This window comes from Protopterus annectens, chromosome 5.part0, assembly GCF_019279795.1.
Source record: "Protopterus annectens isolate FY-2018-M chromosome 5.part0, PAN1.0, whole genome shotgun sequence".
Lineage (NCBI taxonomy): Eukaryota > Metazoa > Chordata > Ceratodontiformes > Protopteridae > Protopterus > Protopterus annectens.
This window is the reverse complement of record NC_056735.1, coordinates 348,970,871-348,995,697: the sequence shown is the minus strand read 5'-3', so window position 1 is coordinate 348,995,697 and position 24,827 is coordinate 348,970,871. Positions and strand designations below refer to the sequence as shown.

General features: G+C 45.6%; 1 protein-coding gene across 2 annotated transcripts in view; it reads left to right on the top strand.

The window, feature by feature from the left end:
• The window catches only part of BCOR (BCL6 corepressor), a 588,412-nt gene extending 565,195 nt beyond the window's left edge, over positions 1-23,217 (top strand). For both annotated transcript variants that reach the window (XM_044072315.1, XM_044072314.1), the window contains exon 14: positions 22,053-23,217. In XM_044072315.1, coding sequence (XP_043928250.1) covers positions 22,053-22,347 — 295 coding nt within the window. In that variant the 3' untranslated portion in view covers positions 22,348-23,217. The remainder of the gene's footprint in view (positions 1-22,052) is intronic.
• Positions 23,218-24,827: the final 1,610 nt, after the last annotated feature.

Sequence of the window (24,827 nt, the reverse complement as noted above, 5' to 3'; positions counted from 1 at the left end):
ACAGGGACAGCGGGAACCTAGGCTCTGGGATACCCATCAGGGTACCCCAACTCTTCCAAGGGACCTCCTCAGTGGGATAGTCTGGGGAGTTATTGGAAGAGGTTATGCAAGAGGAAGCATCTTGACTCCATAGAGGAGTCAGCCATTGAAGACATTGACCTTGATGTGGGTGAATGGTTCCCCATGGTCACCCCTGAATATGTTTCCTTTGGGGAGAGTCTGGAGATTCTCAAGCAGAGGGGTGAGTGGAAGTCCAGCAACCCTTTGCTCGAGGAGTCGGTGTACCTTGCCACCTTTGGTTCCAATCTGTCTACCTCCTGGGGGACTCTGCCCACCAATGAGCACATTGATCTAATGTCACGGCGGGCCCACCGATGAGCTCATTGATCTAATGTCATAGTGGGCGTGTGAGACCCCAGACTGCATCAAGCCGATTTCCCCAGAGACCAAATACGATTATAACCACTCCATCTGATAATGCTCCCTGGACTAAGGGGGTCGCAGTAGATGCATGGTTGTGGTGGCATCCCGAGTAGAGGTCCACTCTCCATCCTCCTGATAAAGATTTTAGGACGATCGATGGATGTGGGAAGTGTCTCTCTTCCCCAGTGAACTTTGCCCTGTAGTCGCTGAATTATGTATCTCATTTTACCAGGTTACAAAGGCATCTGATCAAGGAGCTCTCAGATACCCTTCAAGAAGGAGTAGCTGAAGGAGCTAAATAAAAAGTAGCTTCCCAGTTAGCCCTACTTCAATTGCCAACTATTCCATGAGGCTCATTCTCCACGCAGCCAAAGGAATGAGCAGAGCAGTGGGTTCCGGCATCTGCATGAGGAGGCATGCCTGGATGCGCCTTTACGATTTTGCAGAACCTTTTAAGACTTCAGCAATACTCAATTTGACGGCATACCACCTTTTGGCCCCAAAGTCAAGGATACACTGTCCAGGTGTGAGAAGGAAGGTAAGACCCTTTCTGCTTTGGACGTATGTTTTTCAGCTCCTCAGAGACCTTATCCCAAAGGTCAGAGAGGTAGAGGAAAAATGTGGTTCCAAAAGTCTCAAGGGTCATACCAAGACTGACATGGAGAGTTTTTCCCAAGAGGCAGAGGGGGAAGTAACAATGGAAGACGTCGCTCTCAACGCAGAGGAGGTCTGCAGAACCAAGTTTCCTGGGAACCATTCTTTGGGAAACCTTTTCAGCGCTCCTGAGTTGCCTCCAGAGGTGGACAGTTGGTGGTAGTCTATCCCTACATTGGAGAGCCTGAGAGAAGATAACTTTCGATGTGTGGGTCCAGAGGATAATACCCAGGGGTTACCAAATTCCTTTTTTCTGATAACCACCTCCCAGCAATAAAATACCGGATGTTCCACCCAGTCAAAGGGATCAAGCAGTCTCACAGATTCAAAAACTATTAAGTCATCCAAGAGGTCCCCCCAGACCCAAGAGGATTCAGAACTTAATCAAGGTTCTTTTTAGTTCCAAAGAAAACAGGGGCCTAGAGACAGATTCTGGATCTCTGCAAGTTAAACAACAAGATGTTAATTGTGTTACACTGCTGCAGTCATCACACTTGGGTTATCCTGCCATCAGGCGGTCCCGCATTCGGCCAGAGTTCCAAAGTCTTGGTCCGGCGTCAGTTGCTGTCACTTCTTCCCTGACGTTAGTGTGCCAGGGGTATATAAGATGCATCCAACTCCTTTTTCTCCAGACTTTCTTGCCGCGCGGTGCCTGAAGCAGAAGCAGTTCGCAAGTGCCGGTCGGCTGACTCCTGAGCTTTTCAAATCGAATTTCAGACCGTAGTCTTCAATAAAGCTAAGTACCCCATTGGGGAACCTTTTCTTGCCTCAGTCCGATGTCAGAAAAAGTTAACAATTGCATTACTTGTGGGAAGCAAATACCTCATAAGGACTTTCATTCTTATTGTATTCCTTGCCTAGGCCCAGACCACGACGTCACAGGTTGTCGGTTTTGTGCTAGGTTTAATAAACGAACTATTAAACGTCGGTTTGATTTCACCCGACATTATTTTGGTAGGAAATTTAATTATACCATGCCGTCGGAGCAACCGACGACCGGAATGCATAAAAAACGCAAAGATAAGGACAGGCAGCCAAGACCCAAACCAGACTCCGAGGCCTCTGCTAGGCCAGTCGCCAGTTTTCCGGTTTTCAGTGAGGCACCTGCGCAGCCCTTGATGACCACTGATTTAGAACCCCAGGCGACATCCAATTCACAAGCGGAGATTGCTAGGCCTCCACAGCCTTTACCTTTAGGCCCTTCCGACTCCATGCCTGAAGGAGATTCCGGTGCAGTTGAAACGCCTTCAGTTGCAAAAGGTGTCTTCAGACTGATTACACTCGCTATTAAATCCTATGCAAAGCTGAAAACTCCATTAAAAACAAAGAAGACTGTACAGCAGTCTCCAGTACAAGGCCCCATGCCTAAGAAACAGATGCTTAAGATGGCTGAAGACTTAATTACCCTAATCAGGGGTTCCCACCCACCTCCTGATAAAAGTCCAAGACAGGAGGAGGACTACGCTTCCTCTGACCGGGTTTCAATTTCTTCAGACTCTTCTGAGGAACAGGAATATTCCTTTCCCCCTTATGAAGACTCTGATGCTGAAGAGTCTATCCCTTCTGCATCTCCCCCAGAAGACTGCTCTTTTGGGGAAACCTTACATACCATGAGGGAACATTTCCACTGGGAAGGCCAGGATTACTCTGATTCTAAGAAAAGGCTCCGAGAGTTCCTTTTACTACCCCAGCACAGACCACTTGCTATTCCACCTGTGTTAGACATTGTGGATGATGTTTATTCAGAATCTAGTCTTAACCCAGATTCACTGCCTCCTGCACCAGCCAAACCAGACAGATACTACAGAGTCCCTGACTCACAAATTCCTGTATAAAAGCCCTGTTGCTGACCCAGAAACCATTTCCCAGGGTCCCAAAGGGGTTAACGCCTCTATTGCTAAAAATCCTGTGCCCTCTGAAAGGATTCTAGAGCACTAGACAGATGGGGAAAGAAAGTATATACCTCAGCTACTCTAGCTATGAGGGCCTTAAATTCAGTTTCACATGCTGAAATAACAATATTTGATGTCTCAGTTAAAACAAAAAAATCCTCACACATACAGAACAGCCTGATTACAAGGAAATGCAAGATTTGTTGCATGCAGCTGAACAAGTGGGAAAACATACTTTGTAATGTGGATTTGATTCATTGGAAGCTTCTTGTAGAGCAGCAGTGACAGGGTCTGTCATACGTAGGCATGCTTGGTTAAAAGAACAAACTTTACCTGATCATGTTATAGCAAAGTTATTGGATGCACCTTTACAGCAGGATGTTATATTTGGTGTAAAAGCAGAAGTTGTTTTAAAGAAAATGGAGGATAAGGCAAAACTATGCAGACGGTCAAGGATTTTTACAGGTTCAACCCCCTCGTTTCAGCAGAAATTGTCCAACCCAAAACTGGTCCTTTCCAGCTTCTGCCAGACCACAGAGGGGCAGATACAGACACCGAAGGGGCAGAGGCCAGTCACAAAGCTCTTACCAGCCTCGACAATGGGGTGCCACAACCCAAAAAGGAGGAGAAGACAGGTCTCAAACTACCAGAAGACAAACAATGACTTATCCCTCAGACTTCCAAGCAAAACCCTCTTGGCAGCTCCCTTGGGGGGGGGAACAATTGGCACATCATCACAAAAGACAAATGGGTCCTAAATATTGTATCTCAGGGATACAGATTCCACTTTCACACTGTCAAGGATAAAAGGAATGCCAAACCTGCCACCAAATCAATGGGTAGAGGCTCAAAAGCAAATTTCAGCTCTCATGGACATGAGAGCCATTCAACAGGTTCCTACACAGGAGCAAGGACAAGGATTTTACTCAAGACTGTTTCTAGATCTCCGAAAGGACAAAGCCTGGAGACCCATTGTGGACCTCTCAATTCTAAACACATACCTGGAAGTACCCAAATTCAAGATGCTAACACTACAGCAACTTCTTCCCATGCTGGGCAAGAAGGCTTGGCTAGTAACGTTGGACCTCAAGGAGGCATACCTGCATTACCCTATCAGACAAAATTGCAGAAGATACCTCCGATTTATTGCAGGTTCAACCCATTACCAATTCTCTGCACTGCCCTTTGGCTTATCTACTGCGCCCAGGGTCTTCACAAAATGCTTGACACCAGTAATTGCATACTGCAGACAAAGAGGGATTCAAATATATCCATACCTGGATGACTGCCTTATTCAAGCAGAAAACAAGGACATTCTATTAAAGCATCTGGCGTTTGTCAAAAACCTACTAAGTTGCCTAGGGTACACAGTAAACGAAAAGAAGTCAAAACTAGTGCCCTCACAAGACATAATATTCCTGGGTGCCAGCTTAAATACAACGGCCCAGATGGCTTATCTCACGCCAGACAAGCAAGGACAACTGACTCAATACTTCAAAATGATGGCAACAAAGACCCAACTCCCTGCAAGAAAAATTCTGCAGTCCTTGGGATTCATGGCATCTTGCATACTACTACCATTTGCAAAACTACATATGAGGAAATCACAATGGTATCTGAAAAGCGTATGGACTCAACACAGCCACAGCTTGGAAACAATAATTCCACTCATACCCTGCCTTCAACAGGAGTTTCTATGGTGGGCTCAGGCATGTCACCTCAACAAGGGTCAGCCTTTTACCTTACCCACAGCCAGGCAAACTATAACAACAGATGCATCGGATTATGTCTGGGGAGCGCACATGGCAGGACAGTGTATTCAGGGCAAATGGTCTGCAGACCAAAGGCATCTACATATCAATCAAAAAGAGATGCTAGCTGTACAAAATGCCCTAACAGCTTTCAAGGACCTCCTACATCCAGGACAACTCCTAATAAAGACGGACAACACCACAGTGATGTGGTACATAAACAAGCAAGGGGGCACACACTCCTACCCCCTATGCAGACAAGCAGTGACCTTGTGGAGCACAGCACTGACCTACCAAGTTCAACTACAAGCACAATTCCTGCCAGGAAAGAAAAACACATTGGCAGACGATCTAAGCAGAAACATCATAGATCCTCACGAGTGGAAACTAGATCCACAAATATTCGCAATGATAACTCAAAAATGGGGGAGCCCAGACATAGACCTGTTTGCTTCCCCCCAAAACTACCAACTACGGAAATTCTGCACAAGGACAATACCACACACTAGCTTGGAAAGTGGACGCCCTCTCATTCAGTTGGAAAACATTGGCAGTGTATGCCTTTCCTCCACTGCCTCTTCTGGCAAAGGTGCTGCTGAAAGCCAGATTAGAGAGGCCACAAATGATACTCATTGCTCCAGACTGGCCACGCCAACACTGGTATCCAATACTAAGGAACATTCCTCAAAGCCCACTATGGATTTTACCTACAATTCCTCACCTGCTCACTCAGCAAAACAATCATATTCTACACAGCCAGTTCAAGGCTTTAAATCTGGCTGCATGGCAAATTGCCTAAACATCCAGTCAACACTTCTCTCTAAAGCTGTGATGGACGTCATTCTGGAGGCCAGGAGGCCCAGCACCAGGAAAGTCTATTCAGACAAATGGAAAAGATTCTGCGCCTGGAACCAGGCTAAAGGCCAAAATCCCCTTGTACCAAATATTCCTCAGATTCTTCAATATTTAACTGAGATGTTGCACAAAGGACTTTCCTTATCTATTAAGATCCACGCCTCAGCTATTTCAGCTCAATACAACACGGATCCTCCTATATTTTCACATCCATTACTAAGACAGTTCCTCAGAGGGGCTAAGAACATAAGACCGCCCCGGAGAGCACCAACACCAACTTGGCATCTCAACTTTGTTTTGGAAAAACTTACACTACCGCCCTTTGAACCAGCTGATCTACAGTTCTTATCATGGAAAACTGCCCTGCTGCTAGCAATAACTTCAGCACGAAGAGTCTCAGAACTACAGGCCCTAATGGCAGTGGAGCCTTTCTTCATTTTTCATCAAGACAGAGTCTCTTTATGAACTAACCCTTCCTTTATGCCAAAGGTGGTATCCAGTGTGGCCCTAAACCAAACCATTCATTTGCCCATCTTTTATCCAAACCCCCAGAACAAAGGAGAAAGGCTCCTACACTCTTTGGACATTCACAGGCAATTATGTTACTACTTGGATAAAACTAAGGCTTTCAGGAAATCTGACCAGCTATTTGTATCCTATGCTGCAGGATCACAAGGAAAAGCCATCTCAAAACAGACCATTTCAAAATGGATAGGACATTGTATCCGTTTCTGCTACACACACCATGGGAAACCTGTGCCTGGTAACATCAGGCCCCATTCCACCAGGGCTACAGCAACATCAACAGCCTTCCTCAGAGGGGTACCAACCAAGGATATTTTGGAGGCTGCAACTTGGAGTTCAGTGCACACCTTCACCAAGCACTATCACTTACCTCTGTACTCTAAAACCAGAGCTGGCTTTGCCACTGCAGTTCTGCAGGGCCTACTAGCCTCACCAAACCCTGTTTAGTTCCACCACCCATCCTTAGCTTTGGGATTCAACCCAAGTGTGATGACTGCAGCAGTGTAACACGATGAACATAGTACAGTTTTGTACCTACCATAAATGTAGATGTTCGAGTGTTCACACTGCTGCAGTCCAGGTTACCCTCCCTCCATCCCCTCTGAACTAGCTGGAATTTATCTATACCGTTCTATCCTATACAACCTTTGTGGTGTATTTGCTTGTAACTGAAGGTATTGTTTTATTTTTATATATATTTTTTTTATTAGCAATATGTATTACCTACCTATTGGGGGCACCTGACATCTGGGGCAAGAAAAACTGAAGAAAATGGCGTTGGATGCATTTTATATACCCTTGGCGCACTGACGTCAGGGAAGAAGCGACAGCAACCGACGCCGGACTAAGACTTTGGAACTCTGGCCGACTGCGGGACCGCCTGACAGCAGGATAATCCAAGTGTGATGACTGCAGCAGTGTGAACACTGGAACATCTACATTTATGGTAGGTACAAAACTGTACTTTCCGAATGGTCAGGGTTCAGTCCATACTTCTGTTCCTGGAAAAGGATGATTGGATGTGCTCAGTAGATCTTCAGGACGCATACTACCACATATAAATGGACAGGTGCTCCAGAAGTTACCCATGCTTCCGGTGTGCTCCAGAAGTTACCCATGCTTCCGGTTGGGAGACAGTTTTTACTAGTGCAGAGCGCTGCCTCCAGAGTGTTCACCAAATGTGTGGCAGTAGTTGTGGCTCACCTGAGTTGACAAGGATTCCGGGTGTTTCCATACTTGAATGACTGGCTCATTTCTGCCCTGACCAGGCATTTAGTTTGCGCAAGAGACTCTGTTCTTCAACTTTGTTCGGAACTAGGCATAACCATAAATCATCAAAAATCTCATCTGGAACCCACTCAAACAATAGAGTTCGTAGGAGTCCTGCAGGACACAACCCAGATGATTGCCAAACTACCCCCATCTGAAGTAGTTGACTTTTGTTCATCAACCTGTGGGTATCTGATCCGAATCGGATCCGAGCCGGCAGCTTTATTCAGCTAAGATCCGAGCTCCAAGCTCCTCCCCCTTACCCATAACCCCCTGCCATCCTTCTCTGTCCTCAGATCTCGTTTGCCGCCGCTTATTCAGGCACCTAGAACGAGTTCCAGGCGTAGAGTTTCATGAGTTTTTGAAGAAAATTACCTCTTTTTTTCCCTACTTTTTCAGTTTAATTGTTAAATGAGTGAGTGTTGTGCCCTTTTGTAGTTAATTTAGCTAGTTTTGTTGGTAAAATTTATATTTTTTTTAGTTAGTTTAGTCTTCCCCCTTCCCGTATGTGTGGGAAGGTGTGTTTGGGTTGGGCCTTTTTTCTACTATGGCCGAGGCCCCTAAAACCTTCTTTTCTAAATGCACAGAGTGTGGCCATAAGCTATCCCCAGTGGATGGCCACACTCTGTGTGTTATTTGCCTTGGTGTTGACCATCTTTCTTCAGGCTGCACAATTTGTGCAGCCTTCAACCCCAGGGCTTTGAGGGATAGGAGGTCGAAGTTGATTCTGGTGGGACTTCTGCCCCCAGTCTCGGCTTCGTCCTCTTCTCCCTCGGTGGCACAGGCGACTACCGCACCGGTCCCGCCTTCTATCCCTGTTCCCCTGGCCAGGACTTACCCTCCCACTGAGGCCCAGGAGGAGAGGGGAATCTAGGAGGGAGAGAAGAAAGGACAAGCACCACAAGTGGCGGGCCGAAGCTTCCTCTTCGGCTCCGCCAGCGAAGCAGCTAGTCTCTCCTAGGGCCTCCGGGCCTTCTCCTTCCCGGCTCCGTTCACCCCACTTTTCACCGGGGCCAGAGGAGGAGGAGACCTGGTCGACTTCGAGGTCGTCGAGGTGTCACTCCAGGCCTGCCTCGGTGGCCTCGTCTAGATCAACACGAAGTTTGTCAGATGCAGATATGGACCGGATGATGCGTAGGTTTCTCCAGGCCCAACTGCAGATGGGAGTAATCCTGCCCCCCCCCTCTGGGGGGGAGCTCGACCCCCTTTTTTGCCCCGATTGCTCCTTCTCCGACCCACTTCCGGGTTCGGAGCCATCGGATCCAGGCAGCATCGAAACCGGGGGAGGCTCGGCACCGATAGTACATCCTTCTTCGGCTCCGACTGCACCCTCGAGCTTGTCTGGTCCCTTTTCTGATCTGAGCTCTCGGAGCCATGAGCTGAGCTTCGGATCCGGAGGTGTCAGTGTGTCTTCGGCTCCGTCTTGGTCGGAGCATACTGGCCCTTCGGATCCGATTGCATCGGCGCCGGCTGCGGTCCGCACCCCGGATCTGAGGGGGCTGCTCTCGGAGCTTAGAGAGATCAGTTCTCCTTCAGCGTTCAATGTTGTGGAGAGGGTCTTGTCGAGGGACTCGAGGCCCCAGGCTCCTGCTGTGGTTCCACCCATCACTCCCTCTCAGACGAGCCTACCTTCCATCACCCGGCCCCAGGGACAGCCTGCGCCTATGTCCCAGATGGTTCCCTTAGAGGAACAGGATGTGGTTGGTGAGGCATCCTCGGACAGCACCCCTGAGGAGGTTCCTCACAAACGTAAGTGCAAGAGGAGGCACTTGGACTCACCCGAGTCCCTGACAGAGGACACAGACTTAGTGGAAGGGGAAGGTTCCCCAAGGTCACCCCCCGAGGACGTCTCCTTCGGAGACATTATGGAAATGCTTCGTATTAGAGGGGGGTGGTCAGCCCAAAAGCCTTCCTCCATTGAGTCTGTGTTTCTGGAGGCGTTTGATGCAGGCCCATCTACCTCTTGGGTGTCCCCTCCCGCCGATCCCCTGGTAGATCTGATCACTACCAGGGCATGGAAGGAACCGGACACTGTGGAGCCCATACCAAAGAGACCAGACAAAATTCTCAGTCCACCCACAGATAGGACGGTTTGGAGCAAGGGTGCTCCAGTAGATGCCATGTTGGTGGCGGCTGCCACCAAGAAGGAACTGGCCCAGGAGAGTTCCTCGGTTCATCCTCCCGACAAGGAGTCTCGGACGATGGACCGCATAGGGAAGCGGATGTTTGCTTCAGCCACCTTCTCGGTAAGGTCGCTGAACTACATGGCACATGTCATATGACTCCAGCGGGATCTCATCAAAGAATACACAGGGTCACCCCCAGAGTCCATGTCGGCTGAGGATAAGAAAATATTCTCAGCCCGAATGGCCACTCTTAAGTCCATTTCGAACACTTCTATGCGACTTCTTTCCCATGCCACGGAAGGAGCCGCTAGAGCTAGCGGAGTGGGCATTGTCTTACGGTGACATGCTTGGCTCTGTCTCTGCGACTTTGCGGAACCCTTCAAGGCGTCCTTCGCAAATGCCCCTTTTGACGGTTCTTCGCTGTTTGGCAAGACTGTCCGCGACAGGCTGGTCCAGAGCGAGAAAGACGGGAAGACGTCTGCCGTCGGGATCCGCTTCTCTGCTCCCCAGAGGTCCTTCTCCAGGAACCAAAGGGGACAAAAGAAGATGTGGTTCCGGAAATCTCAACAGTCCCGTTTTGCTCCGGACCCCTCGTCCTTCAGAGGCAGAGGAGGACAGGGTGGACGCCGGCCTAGAGGCAGAGGGGGACCGAAGAATTTCGGGTCGAGAGAACCTTTTTCGGATCGGCCCGCGCAGCAACCCTGAGGGGTTACCCGACTGCTTCACTCTGGAGGCAGTCGGGGGGTACTTCTCGAGGCACCTAGCAGCTTGGGAGTCCATTACAACAGATCACTGGGTGCTTCGAATCATATCCAGAGGTTACACTATCCCTTTTCTGAATCTCCCTCTCAGACCCCGGAGCCTCCTTGATGTCCCACCCAATCAAAGGGAGGCAGCAGCTGCAGAAATAAAGCAGCTGCTAGAATAAAGAGCAATCCAGCCCGTCCCCCAAGACCAGTCCGGATCAGGCTTCTACTCCAGGTTCTTTTTGGTGCCAAAAAAGATGGGGGACTTAAGACCAATACTCGACCTGTCCTTTCTGAACCTGTCAATTGCCAAAGAAAAGTTCCGGATAGTCACCATTCAATCCATTCTCCCACTCCTACAGGAGAATGACTGGATGTGCTCTATAGACCTCAAGGATGCATACTACCACATATTGATGGACAGACGATCCAGAAGGTTTCTCCGCTTCCGTCTGGGAGCCAGTCACTATCAGTTCAGGGTCCTTCCCTTTGGTCTCACCACAGCACCCAGGGTGTTCACCAAAGTAATGGCAGTTGTAGCGGCCCACCTGAGGCTTCAGGGAATACAGGTCTTTCCGTACCTAGACGACTGGCTCCTGACCGCCCCTACCAGGCATCTACTCTGTTCAGCCAGGAATTTCTTCCTTCACTTGGCCTCTCATCTTGGAATTTCAATCAATCTCAAGAAATCCTCTCTTCAACCAACTCAGACCTTAGATTTCATAGGGGCCAGGCTAGATACAAACCTGTTGAGGGCCTTCCTAACTCCGGACAGGATTCGAACTTTGACATTCCACGTGATGGCCCTCCTACAATCCCCGGCTCCCCCAGCGGAATTGGTCCTGAGGGCACTAGGTTCCATGGCGGCTGCCATCAATCTGCCACCACTCGCTCGTCTGAACATATGAGGGTCCTGCAATGAACCTTACAGGTCCAATGGTCCATCCTGCAACATCCGCTAAGTACGGCTATCTCCCTCAGCAAGGTTTGCAGGAGGTCCCTACTCTGGTGGATCCAAGCCTCGGATCTCTGGGAAGGGCGCCCTTTTTCTATGACTCCACCCCAAGCCACGGTGACCACGGACGCTTCTCACCTCGGGTGGGGAGGGCACTGCATGGGCAGAACCGTTCAAGGCACGTGGACACACTCAGAGACCTTGTTGCACATCAGTGTCCTAGAGATAAGGGCGGTGCTGTTAGCATTGCAAGCACTCCAGGCCCTTCTTCCCTTAGGGACAATTGCGATTCAGTCAGACAACATGTCAGTAGTCTGGTATATCAACAAACGGGGGAACCAGATCCTATCCGCAGTGTTGAGAGGCCATGAGAGTTTGGGAATGGGCGATCACCACCAACCGCTTTCTCATAGCAGTGCACATTCCGGGTCGGTCCAACATTTTGGCAGACAAGCTGAGTCGAACCATCCTCTCGCCTTACGAGTGGTCTCTGAACCAGAAAGTAGCGAAGCAGATCTTCCTCAAGTGGGGTCAACCTTGCTGCGATCTTTTCGCGTCGCCTTCGAACGCAAAGTGCAGCGAGTACTTCGCTCTATTTCCCCCACCAGTGGAATCCCCCAGAGACGCTCTAGTCCATGTTTGGCCATCCGGTCTATGCTTATCCACCTCTTCCCTTGATGGCAAAATTCTTGCAGAAAGCTCGTCAGTTGGGGAGCAGAGTGATCCTCATAGCCCCATTCTGGCCTCGTCAAACGTGGTTCCCTTGTCTATGGTCTCATCTGGTCAATCCTCCATGGATTTTGGATCCCACTCCATATCTCATTTCTCACCCCCTGGAGTTGACAACTCCAAACCTGGACAATCTCAAGCTCACAGCTTGGTTGATCCAGTTCCAGTCATAGCTAGGACTCCCGGCATCTCCTCCTCCGTTAAAGCTGTTTTAGTAGCCGCTCATAAACCTTCTACCAGAAAGGTCTATAAGAGCAAATGGAAACCTTTTTCGATCTGGGCGCAACACAGACATATGGATCCCTTTACAGCCCCAATACCAGCTGTGTTAGAGTTTTTGTCACACTTATTTGATCAAAGTGCCAGCTCCTCCGTCAAAGTCCGGTTAGCAGCAATTTCACATTTTCATGTGGGAAGTGATCTTGGTTCATTAGCTTCTTCCAAGATCTGCAAAACTTTCATAAAAGGTACTTTCCTGTTAAGGCCTCCTGTGAAGGATGCAGTTCCTCTGTGGGATTTAACCCTTGTTCTTCAGGCTCTTACTGGCCCCCCCTTTGAACCTGCAGCTTCGGTGGATCTTAAATTCTTAGCTTGGAAGACTGCCTTTCTCATTGCCGTCACTTTGGCTAGAAGGGTTTCAGAGCTTCAAGCCCTTTGTGCCAAACCTCCATATCTGGTCTTCCATAAAGATTGTTTCCCTCGGGACCAACCCCTCCTTCTTACCTAAAGTCGCCTCTGAGTCCAACATTAATCAGTCTATCAATTTACCAGTGTTTTTCCCGAATTATCAAAACAAAGGTAAATACAAATTACACTCTTTGGATGTGCACAGACAATTGAGGTTCTATTTACACAGGACGGCTGATCATAGGAAATCTGAACAACTCTTTGTATCCTTTGCTAAACCCTTTCTGGGTAAACCTGTGTCAAAAGTTACATTGTCGAGATGGATTTCACAATGTATACTTCTTGCATATAAGAGTTCTGGCTGACCAGAACCTGTTGCAATTCATGCCCATTCTACTCTATCGATTTCCACTTCTACTGCTTTTTGGTCAAGGGTGTCTTTGGATGACATTTGTTCAGCAGCCACTTGGGCTTCATCCCATACTTTTATTACCCATTACAAGCTGGATATAATTTCCAGAGGGAGGACATCCGTTGGCTCTGCAGTGCTCCGGAATATTCTTCCATGAGGACCTCCCAAGTTTTTAGGTAGCTGGGGACTCTGTCCCACAGGTTGATGAACAAATGAAGTTAACTACTTAAGATAAAGACGTTATGTACTTACTATAACGTTCCATCTGAGTAGGTAACTTCATTTGTCAGCAACCAACCCCCCCTCCGTCCCCCTAACCTGTAGTTCGTCCCTTTTTAGGACCTTTGTGATGTTCATCGTGCATACAGCTGCAGTCATAACAGATGGGTTCTCCTGCCGTCAGGCGGGTCCTCGGTCGGCCGAATTCCAAAGTCTAGGTCCGGCGTCGGTTGTCGTCGCTTCTTCCCTGACGTCAGTGCGACAGGGGTATAAAAGAACCAGCCGACGCCATTTTCTTCAGTCTTTTTTGCCGCGCGGTGCCCGAAGCTGAAGCAGTTCGCAAGTGCCTGTCGGCCAGCTCTTGAGATTACAAAAAATTTGGAACTGAAGTCTTCTTAAAAGCTAAGTACCCCGTTGGGGAAACTTTTCTTGCCTCAGACCGATGTCAGACAAAGTTAATAATTGTATTTCTTGTGGGAAGCAAATACCGCATAAGGATTTCCATTCCCTCTGTATACCTTGTTTAGGCCCAGACCACGACGTCTCGGTCTGTCGCTTTTGTGCTACATTCAACAAACACACTATTAAGCGTCGGGCGGAGTTCGCCCAGCATTATTTTGGGAAAGCATTTAACTATACTATGTCGTCGGATACTCCGACTCCGGTTTTGTCTAAAAAAACGCAAAGACAAGGACCGACACTCTAGGACCGCGGCCTCTACCGACACCACACCAAAGCCGACTACACGTGGTCCGGTTCTCAGCGAGGCGCCTACGCAGCCCCTGATTACCGACGACATCTTTGGCGGTGTCTCCTGTACCCGAGGTCGCAGGCTCCTCGGCCCACACCCTGACTACAGATACCGAAGCCACACTTGGCATTGAAACACAGAATGTGGACAGGTCCACCTCCACTCAAGGTGTCTTCAGACCTTCCTCTTCTTTCTCCATCAAGGCTTTCACCAAGTCTAAAGCTACCATGCACCCTAAGAGACCAGCTACACAGGGCCCATCTCCAGGCCCCATGCCTAAGACACAGATGCTTAAAATGGCTGAGGATTTAATTACTCTAATCAGAGGTTCTCAGCCACCTCCGGACAAAAGACCCAGAGTGGAGGAAGATTCCCCCTCTTCTGATCAGGGCTCCATTATTTCAGAGCACTCTGATTATCAGGAACAGTCTTACTCTCCTTTTGAAGACTCTGATGCAGAGGAATCTATTCCTTCTGTATCCCCCCCTGAGGATTACTCATTTGGTGAAACTCTGCATACCTTAAGGGAACACTTCCACTGGGAAGGCCAGGATTATTCAGATTCCAAGAAAAGGCTCAGGGAATTTCTTTTGTTACCCCAGCACAGGCCTCTGGCTATACCTTCTGTCCTGGACATCCTAGATGATGTTTACTTGGAGGCCTGCCTTAACCCGGACTCTCTCCCTCCAGCTCCAGTTAAGCCTGACAGGTACTACAGGGTTCCTGACTCACACCAATTTCTATACAAAAGCCATTCTGCTGACCTAGAAACCATCTCACAGGGGCCCAAGGGAGTTAAGGCCTCCATTACCAAAAACCCATTGCCTTCCGAGAGAGATTCCAGATCCTTAGAAAGGTGGGGAAAAAAGGTATATACCTCGGCTACCTTATCCATGAGGGCCTTAAACTGTCAGTTTCATATGCTAAAATACCAACAGTTTCTGTTATCTCAATTGAAAAGTAAAATGTCACAACCTGAACAACCAGACATGAAGGAGTTGCAGGATTTGATGCATAGTGCAGAACAAGTGGGTAAACATACCTTACAATGTGGTTTTGATGCTCTAGAGGCCTCATGTAGAGCTGCTGTTACAGGCTCAGTTATACGTGTAGGCATGCCTGGCTCAAGGAACAAGCCTTGCCTGATCATGTCAAAGCTAAATTATTAGACGCCCCTCTTCAAAAGGATGTACTATTTGGGGCAAATGCTGAGGAAGTATTACGGAAAATGGAGGAAAAGGCTAAATCAATGCAAACTGTGAAAGAATTTCTGCAGGTTCAACCCCCACGTTTTAGTAGAAATTGGCCTTCCAAAAACTGGTCCTTTCCTGCCACAGACAGACCCCAAAGAGGCAGATACAGGCGCCCGAGGGGCAGAGGGCAAACACAAGGCTCGTACAGAGGCAGACAATGGCAAGCTCCTACACAAAGAGGTGGTGAGGACAACTCGCAATCTTTCAGAAAGCAAAACCAAATGACTTTCCCCTTTGCATGCCAACCAGGTCTCAAATGGCAGCTCCCTTAGGAGGAAAGCTGGCACTATTCTCAAAAAATTGGCATATTGTCACAAAGGACAAATGGATCCTGAACATTATAAACAGAGGCTACAAATTCCATTTTCATACCCTTCCAAAAATGAAAGGCATGCCAAACCTGCCACACAATCAAAGGGCAGAGGCACAAAAACAAATTTCAGATCTTATAAACATGAAAGCAATTCAAGAGGTACCTACGCACAAACAAGGTCAAGGATTTTATTCCAGGCTATTTCTGGTGCCAAGGAAGGGCAAAGATTGGAGACCTATTTTGGATCTTTCCATCCTAAACACATTCCTACTCGTACCAAAATTCAAGATGCTCACTCTACAGCAACTTCTCCCCATGCTGGGCAAGGAGTCTTGGCTGGTAACATTGGACCTCAAGGAGGCATACCTGCATGTCCCAATCAGACAAAATTGCAGAAGATACCTCAGATTTCTTGCAGGTTCAACACATTATCAATTCTCTGCATTGCCCTTTGGTTTATCTACTGCACCCAGAGTATTCACGAAATGCCTGGCATCAGTAATTGCCTACTGCAGACTTCAAGGGATACAAATATACCCTTATTTGGACGACTGCCTGATCCAAGCGGACAGCAAGCACATTCTTCTGAAACATCTGGCTTATGTAATAATGTTATTAAACTCTCTAGGATACACAGTCAACAAAGAGAAATCAAGACTAATACCCTCTCGGAAGATAATTTTCCTGGGTGCCAATTTGGACACAAACACCCAGATGGCCTACCTCACGCCAGAGAAACTGGGGCAACTAATTCAATATTTCAGAACACTGGCAAATTGCACCAGGCTGACTGCAAGGAAAATCCTGCAGACTCTGGGATTCATGGCATCTTGCATCTTACTAATCCCATGTGCAAAGCTGCATATGAGAACTACAATGGTACCTAAAAAACATATGGTCTCAACACAGCCACAGTTTGGAAACAATAATACCACTAATTCCATGTCTGCAAAAGGAATTTCTGTGGTGGGCTCAAGCATGCCAAACAAACACAGGTCTTCCATTCAGCAGGCCTCAAGCAGATCAAGTCATCACAACAGACGCCTCGGACTACGCCTGGGGGGCGCACATGATAGACCGGTGCATTCAGGGCAAATGGACCCAAAAAGAAAAGCACCTTCACATCAATCAAAAAGAAATGCTAGCAGTGATAAATGCTATTACAGCCTTCAAGGACCTTCTACAACCAGGTCAGCTATTGATAAGAACAGACAACACCACTGTTATGTGGTACATAAACAAGCAGGGAGGAACACATTCTTATCCCCTATGCAGACTGGCCATGTCACTTTGGAACATGGCCATGGACTTACAAATGGAACTACAAGCACAGTACTTGCCAGGCAAGGAAAACACGCTGGCAGACAACCTAAGCAGGAATATGACAGATCCACACGAATGGAAGTTGCATCCAAAAGTTTTTACAGAAATAATCCAAGAATGTGGAAGGCCAGACATAGATCTCTTTGCCTCCCACAGAAATCATCAATTGACAAAATTCTGCTCAAGGATCTTCCATACAGAGGCCTGGAGAGTGGACGCTCTCTCTTTCAGTTGGACATCAATGACAGTTTATGCCTTCCCACCTCTTCCTCTGCTGCCCAAAGTCCTATTGAAGACCAGAGCAGACAGACCAAAGATGATCCTCATTGCTCCGGACTGGCCAAGGCAACACTGGTACCCACTACTAAGGAGCCTGACGCATTCCCCACCATGGACCCTGCCTCTAATCCCTCTTCTTCTGACTCAGCACAGCTTCAAAACTCTTCACAGTCAGCTGAAGACACTCAACCTAGCCGCATGGAAGATTCCTTAGCATCACAGCAGGCCCTGCTCTCCAAGGAGGTGCAGGATGTCATTTTGGAGGCCAGAAGGCCATCAACTAGAAAATCTTACTCTGCAAAATGGAAACGTTTTTGTGTTTGGAATGAGAAAAAGGGCCAGTGCCCTGGAAAACTGAATTTACCTCAAATACTACAATATTTGGCCGAGCTGCTAAGCAGTGGACTTTCGTTCTCCTCCATCAAAATCCATGCCTCAGCCATTTCTGCAGAATACAACACTGATCCACCTTTATTCTCTCACCCTCTATTAAGACAGTTCCTCAGAGGGGCTAAGAATTTAAGACCTCCAAGAAAACAACCAATACCTGCTTGGGATCTTAATTTCATTCTGGAAAAACTGACTTTGCCCCTTTTGAACCAGCTGTCTCATCAGATTTACAATATTTGTCCTGGAAAACAGCTTTCCTTCTGGCTATCACTTCAGCTCGTAGAGTTTCAGAACTACAGGCTCTTATGGCTGTCCAGCCTTTCATCATCTTCCATCAGGACAGAGTTTCATTACGTACCAACCCGTCCTTTATGCCTAAAGTGGTATCCAGGGTAGCTTTAAATCAGGCCATACATTTACCTACTTTTTATCCTAATCCTCAAAACAAAGGGGAGAGATTACTGCATTCCTTGGACATCCACAGACAACTGCGTTATTATTTGGACAGAACAAAGCCTTTCAGAAAATCAGAACAGCTTTTTGTGGCCTATGCGGTAGGAGCTCAAGGAAAGTCAATATCCAAACAGACAATCTCAAAATGGATAGCCCACTGCATACGCTTTTGCTATTCCTTTCATGGCAAAACTGTACCTACAGGCATTACAACTCATTCCACCAGGGCCACAGCCACCTCTGCACCCTTCCTCAGAGGAGTTCCTACCAAGGATATTTTAGAAGCAGCCACTTGGAGTTCTGTGCATACCTTCTCTAAGCACTACAACCTACCATTATACTCCAAGTCTAGAGCAGGCTTTGCCACTGCAGTCTTGCAGGGCATTTTGGCTCCTCCTAGCTCCACCTAGTGCCTACCACCCCTTTCTTAGCTTTGGGATTTTACCCATCTGTTATGACTGCAGCTGTATGCACGATGAACATAGTACAGTTTTGTACCTACCATAAATGTAGATGTTCGAGTGCTAATACAGCTGCAGTCCAGGTTTCCCTCCCACCTTCCCCTCTAGGGGTATTCTTTTATGGTGTATTTGCTTGCGACTACTGTTTTTTGATTATATTGCATTGCATTATTACATTATTTTTATGTATTGCCTTCCTTCTGGGGGCACCTGACATCTGGGGCAAGAAAGACTGAAGAAAATGGCGTCGGCTGGTTCTTTTATACCCCTGTCGCACTGACGTCAGGGAAGAAGCGACGACAACCGACGCCGGACCTAGACTTTGGAATTCGGCCGACCGAGGACCCGCCTGATGGCAGGAGAACCCATCTGTTATGACTGCAGCTGCATTAGCACTCGAACATCTACATTTATGGTAGGTACAAAACTGTACTTTCTGTATACCAGATGTCATCAGGCTAGGATGTTTAGTTGATCCTTGATTGTAGTAGTCTATAATGCTAAGCAAACTCGATCTGAGGACAGAGAAGGATGGCAGGGGGTTATGGGTAAGGGGGGAGGAGCTTGGAGCTCGGATCTTAGCTGAATAAAGCTGCCGGCTCGGATCCGATTCGGATCCAATACCCACAGGTTGCTGACAAATGAAGTTACCTACTCAGATGGAACGCTATGGTAAGTACATAACTTCTTTTTCCAGAGTATTAATCAAAAGGCAGACTGCAAGATTAATCAGAAGTAAAAAAAAAATAGCAGCTTGTCGCATTCTACAGACCTTGGGCTCTATGGCCGCTGCAGTTGAATTATTTCCACTGGCCAGGTTTCACATGCATATTTTGCAATGGCTTCTAGCCTGTCAATGGTCAATAATTCATTGCCCAGTGTCTCATCAGATCCTCATAACTGACATATGCTAAAAGGATCTCTCATGGTGGATTCAGTCACAACAGGTGACACAGGGTTGACCATTTGTTCTCCCTCATCCACAGGCCATGGTGACGATGGATGCTTCCCAGATTGGGGGGGGGGGGGCATTATCTGAGAAAGACTGTCCAAGTTACCTGGTCTGCATACAAGGACAAGCTCACAAATGTCCTAAAGATGCTGTTAGCATTGCAGGCATTTCAGTCTGCCTTTCCTCTAGGAACATAGCGATTCATGTCAGTAGTATGGTACATAAGCAAGCAAGGAGGAACCAAATCATACCTTCTCTGTCGGGAAGCGCTGAGTGTGTGGCAATGGGTGATCTCATCCAACCGCTTTCTGATAGCAATACGTATTCCAGGGAAATCCATTGTCATAGCGGACAAGCTGAGCAGAGCTATTCTCATTTCACACGAGTGGTCCCTCAACCAGAGTGTTGCGGAGAATATTTTCCGCATATGAGGCCAGCCTTGCTGCGATCTTTTTGCTTCTGCCCTAAACAACAAATGCAGCAACTACTTCGCCCCGATTCCTCCACAGGAACAAACCTGGAGGGATGCTCTGATATGAGATTGGCTCCCCGGGCTTCTATATGCCTTTCCCCCATTCTGTTGATCCCCAAGTTTCTTCAGAAAGCCGGAAGGTTGAAGAGGACAACAATACTGGCCCCAGCAAATCTGGTTTCCCTTTCTTTGGCCTTGTCTGCAGAAGGATCCCTGAACTCTGGATCCCTTTCCAGACCTGTTATCACATCTGACAGGAAGGACTAATCCCAACCTTCATAATCTCAAGCTGACACCTTGGTTCCTCCACTTCCATTTATCACCAGACAACTTGTGCTGTCCTCCCTGGTCCATCATATTTTGATGTCCTCCCATAAGCTGTCTGCTAAAAAGCTATATAGGAGTAAATGGAAGAGGTTTGCACTCTGGGCACAAAAACACAATATGGAACCCATCACGGCTCCCGTTCATTTCATTCTGAAATTTGTAGGCCACCTTTTCAATAATGAAGCAGCGGCGTCTACTATTAAGGTGCAGTTAGCAGCCATTTTGAATTTTTATGCTGGATTTAATAACTTGTCCTTGAATTCCCAGAAACTTTGCAAAGCCCTCTTAATAGGGACCATGTTGTTAAAACCTCCATAAAGGGACCCTTCTCCCCCTTGGGATTTAAATCTGGTTATGCGTCTGATTACTCAAACCTCCCCCTTCGAGCCTTGAGCAACTTGTGATGTTAAGTGTCTTTCTTGGAAGACTTTGTTCTTGGTAGCTATTACATCAGTGAAATGGATTACTAGAACTTCAGGTGCTGTCTTCTCAGTCTCCGTATTTGGTTTTTCATAAAGACAGAGTCTGTTTGCGTACCAACCCTTCTTTCTTTCCCAAAGTTGTTTCTGAAACAAATACTAATCAAACTGTATATTTGCCAGTTTTCTTCCCTAAGTTTAGTAATAAGGGCGAATATGTTATGCATCTGTTGGATGGTCATAGACAGTAACGTTTCTACTTGCATAGAACCAGAGTTTCGGAGAGCAAAACAACTGTTCATTGCATTTGCTGGACCTAGGAAAGCCCTTCCAGTTGTATTTCCTTTATTTACACTTCGAAAGGCATGAAGCCTGTTAAGTCCATTCAGGCTCATTCCACCAGAACAATGGCTACTTCTGCCGTCTTCCAGACTAGTGCTTCCTTGGATGATATTTGCACAGCTGCCACTTGTGCCAACCATCATACCTTATCACTCATTACAAATTGGGTTTGGCTCCAGGGGTAGGGCTTCCTTTGGCATGATAGTTCTAAGAAACATTCTCCTGTGAGTCCTCTCTGGATAAAGGTAGCTGGGGGGCTGTGTCCCATATGTGAGGAGGAGATGAAAAATTGAAAATATCAGATGAAGAAGTTATGTACTCACCATAACATTCCATCTTTATTGTCAATTTTTCATCTCTCTTCACAACCCCACCCTCCAACCCCCATCCTTTGATTCCTGGTGGAACAGGAAGATGATTTCTAGGGTTAGAATAAATTTCATTAGAAACCAGAAATCGCTTCAGTTAAGGCTCTCGTGTGTTAACCTTTCTCTCCCTACTAATATAATTATAGGAAACATAGGACAGGTGCATTGTGGGTAAGGGGGAGGTACCCAAGAGCTTTTTGGTTGCCACGAGCTTGCTAATTGCTGAGTCGGACCCGAGGATCCAAACCCACATGTGAGGAGAGATGAAAAATTGACAATACTGATGGAATGTTACGGTGAGGACATAATTTCTGTTTTCTTTGTCATGGGACAGGATTCACATGCACTGAAATATTACTAGTACCATACAATACCTTTGTCCATTTTGGAGTTGTATTCTATACAGCCAGTGGAGAAATTGTGTATTAACAAAGCAGTAAGTTAATGAATATTGACTCGCAAGTAGAGTGTGGTAAGATCTAGTGAGCTGATGTAAATTTATGGAAGTTACACATTAACACTTTTTCCCAGTATATAAATGTCTCATAACTGCACAAATTTGATCATTGTCCATTATTATTTTTTAAGATGAGAATATGATACTACAGTTCTATATTTAACTTTGAGGCCCTGATAATTAACTTATATTTATATTTCTGAACACAGTTTGTTACAGATTAATGAAAGTTGTAATCTTGTGAAATAGTTATGGCAATACATATGTGGACTTTTTCATGTTTATAATAATCTTTCATTTTCTTTCTAGACCTCGGAACTGGATGCTCCTTTCAGATGTTATCAAAAGACTTAAAATTTCGGCTCGCACATTTCGTTTCAAGTTTCCTCATCTTGAAGTTGTTACCATTGCAGAAGCTGACTTCTACAAGCAGGTCTCCTCAAGTCAGTTATTTTTCAACCCAAGGGACCTTGAATCTTTCAATGCAGAAAGCAAAGACTTGCTAGACCTCGTTGAATTCTCAACTGAACTACAGATTCTTCTCGGGTCATCACTGGTGTGGCTTCATCCAGATGGTTATGTTAACTCCCATGATGACTGGTGAAGTTATGTTGTAATATAGTTACTGTACATAATGTTTTATAAAGTTATTCATACTTATGTATATGTGTTTCAGTGAATTGTGTATAAAAAGGACACTAGTAAAAGAATAATGTAAATAAGATTAATAAAGCCCTTACAAGTTGAAGAATATATTCCAGTTCAGAAAAGCTTTTAAAGGGCCTTTTTTTATTTAAATCTGTTAAATTGTTATATGACCGTTTTTATTTGTAAATATATTTTTGCTTTTGGATAACTGAATTTTCACTTTAAAACACTTTTTGTAAAACCACATGGACTTGATTTCATTAAAAAGCACTGATTATAAAACACTCACTCAAGAGTGAGATGATCAAACTCGCAAGGTGTAAGATTTGGGAGACGTCATGAGGCACTTCATGGTATGTTTTGTTTACAGACTTGCCTGCTTTAGTCAGGTAAAGGTGGTTGGACATGCTTCAACAGTTTTGTAGTATAAGTTAAAGCTTATCTGTACACATCAGATTACCTCCACAATGTTGTTTTCTAAGACTCTCTAAAAATTAATTTTCTCATATCCAACAGGATTGTTTATACCTACGTAAATGCTTTAGTTTTATGCTCTTATTTAAAAAAAAAATAAATTTGAAATATTTTTTTCTGTACTATGTAAGATATTAAAATGTAAAAGTATGTATATTAAAATATCTAGAAGCTGCTCAAAGCTGTATATATATATATATATATATATATATATAAAACTATTGAAACTAAGTTTTTTAATTGTGTGCGTACTGTTTGAAATTTGTGTTTTAACTTTGTAAAGGCCTTTGTATTTATATTTTACAAAATATTTCTTAAAAAAGGCAATAAAAGCTGTTAATATTGAAACTCAGTACAGTGTTGCACAAAAATTAGTACCCTGACTGTTTATTACACTGTTTGCAGCCTTCTTTTGAAAGTGTCATACCAAATACATTGTGAGAATGTGCTGATACACCTTTTGCTTTTCTGTCTGTTTTGCATACATCAGTTTAAGGTTTTACAATTTGTAGATCATACTGGAAAGAGGGTGCATGGTGTTCTAAGAATTCTGTAACCTATGGATTTTTTTTAAGTAAAAAACAAAATATTGATGCCCTTCTCCTTAGCCATTCAGAAGATCCACAGGTCCAGTTTAGTAACTTGTAACTCTGTTGTGCACAAAACAGGTATATTCCTCACTTGACTTTGTAAGGAGCTTGTGGTAATGTAATGCTTGACTGAGGACCTAAATTGGAGTTGTTCAAGTTGGTTAAAAAGGATTATGGCTGATTATAACATGACTCCAGCTGAGCATATATACCACTACAAGGTCCAGTATTACTTCAGAGACCAACATAGGCCTGATTTTCAGTGTAGACAATTTTAATATTGACTCCAAATTTGAAAGGTAAGTTACTCTCCCTTAATTTAGTACACCAAAATGTCTGAATTCACATGATTGACTAAGGGGAATAATAGTTTAAAAGAGGTGGTGGTGGTAAATAAATTTTTTTGAAAGACAAAAGATCCTGTGTTTGAATTTTGTCAAGGTTTTGCATCCAGAAATGTTTGCGCTCATCACTTATACCTAGTTGTCTTTCATGTCTTGTACAGGATTTGTTTTTGCTGTCAGCATGCTGTTATGCTTCACACTTTGAAAAAGTAGCCTAGAATGCCATTTTGTTTTGCTTACTCATACTATTCGCCCAGCTACTTGACACGCGTATGGTGGTGTGCCTGCAGTATAGTGACTTATTAGGGTGTGAAATTGTAGCTGAGACAATATACCTTTTCCAGTGTGAATGACCAGACAGAGGTAACTTGGCTCGTAAAGAATAATTTTATTAAATCCACATACAAACATACACACAAAACTAACTCTCGCTGTCTCTCTCTCTCTCTCTCTCTCTATCTATATATATATATATATATCTCACGTATACGATTAGTAACGATGAACTGCACTACCTTGACGTAACCTTATACAAGGACTGAGTTAACAATGTATTTCAATCTAAATTATACAGGAAACCAACGTTTTCCAATACATATTTACATTTTCAGAGTGGACACCCCTTTTACCAGAAAAAGGGTATTGTCAAAGGACAGTTTATAAGAGCTTCTAGAATGTCCAGCACTTTACATGATTTTTTAGAAGAGATTGATTTTTTAAAATCCCTATTTTTTGAGAGAGGATATCCTTTAACACTCTTAACTACCCTGGCCCAACAAGTTATGGACAGTAGGGAAACATGCTACCCCCCTCTTTTGGGTACTGAGGTGACTGTTCACCACACTGACATCAAAAAGCTTGATCATGTTCATGGCAGTTTTATTTATACTTACTGTCTCAATTCCTCTGAAGTTGAAGAAATTTTCCACAGACATTGGCCAGTTCTTTCACTTCATGATGAATTGAAAAATATAATACCACCACATCCGAAGTTTATTAGAAAGAGGAATACTAACCTCAAAGAAATT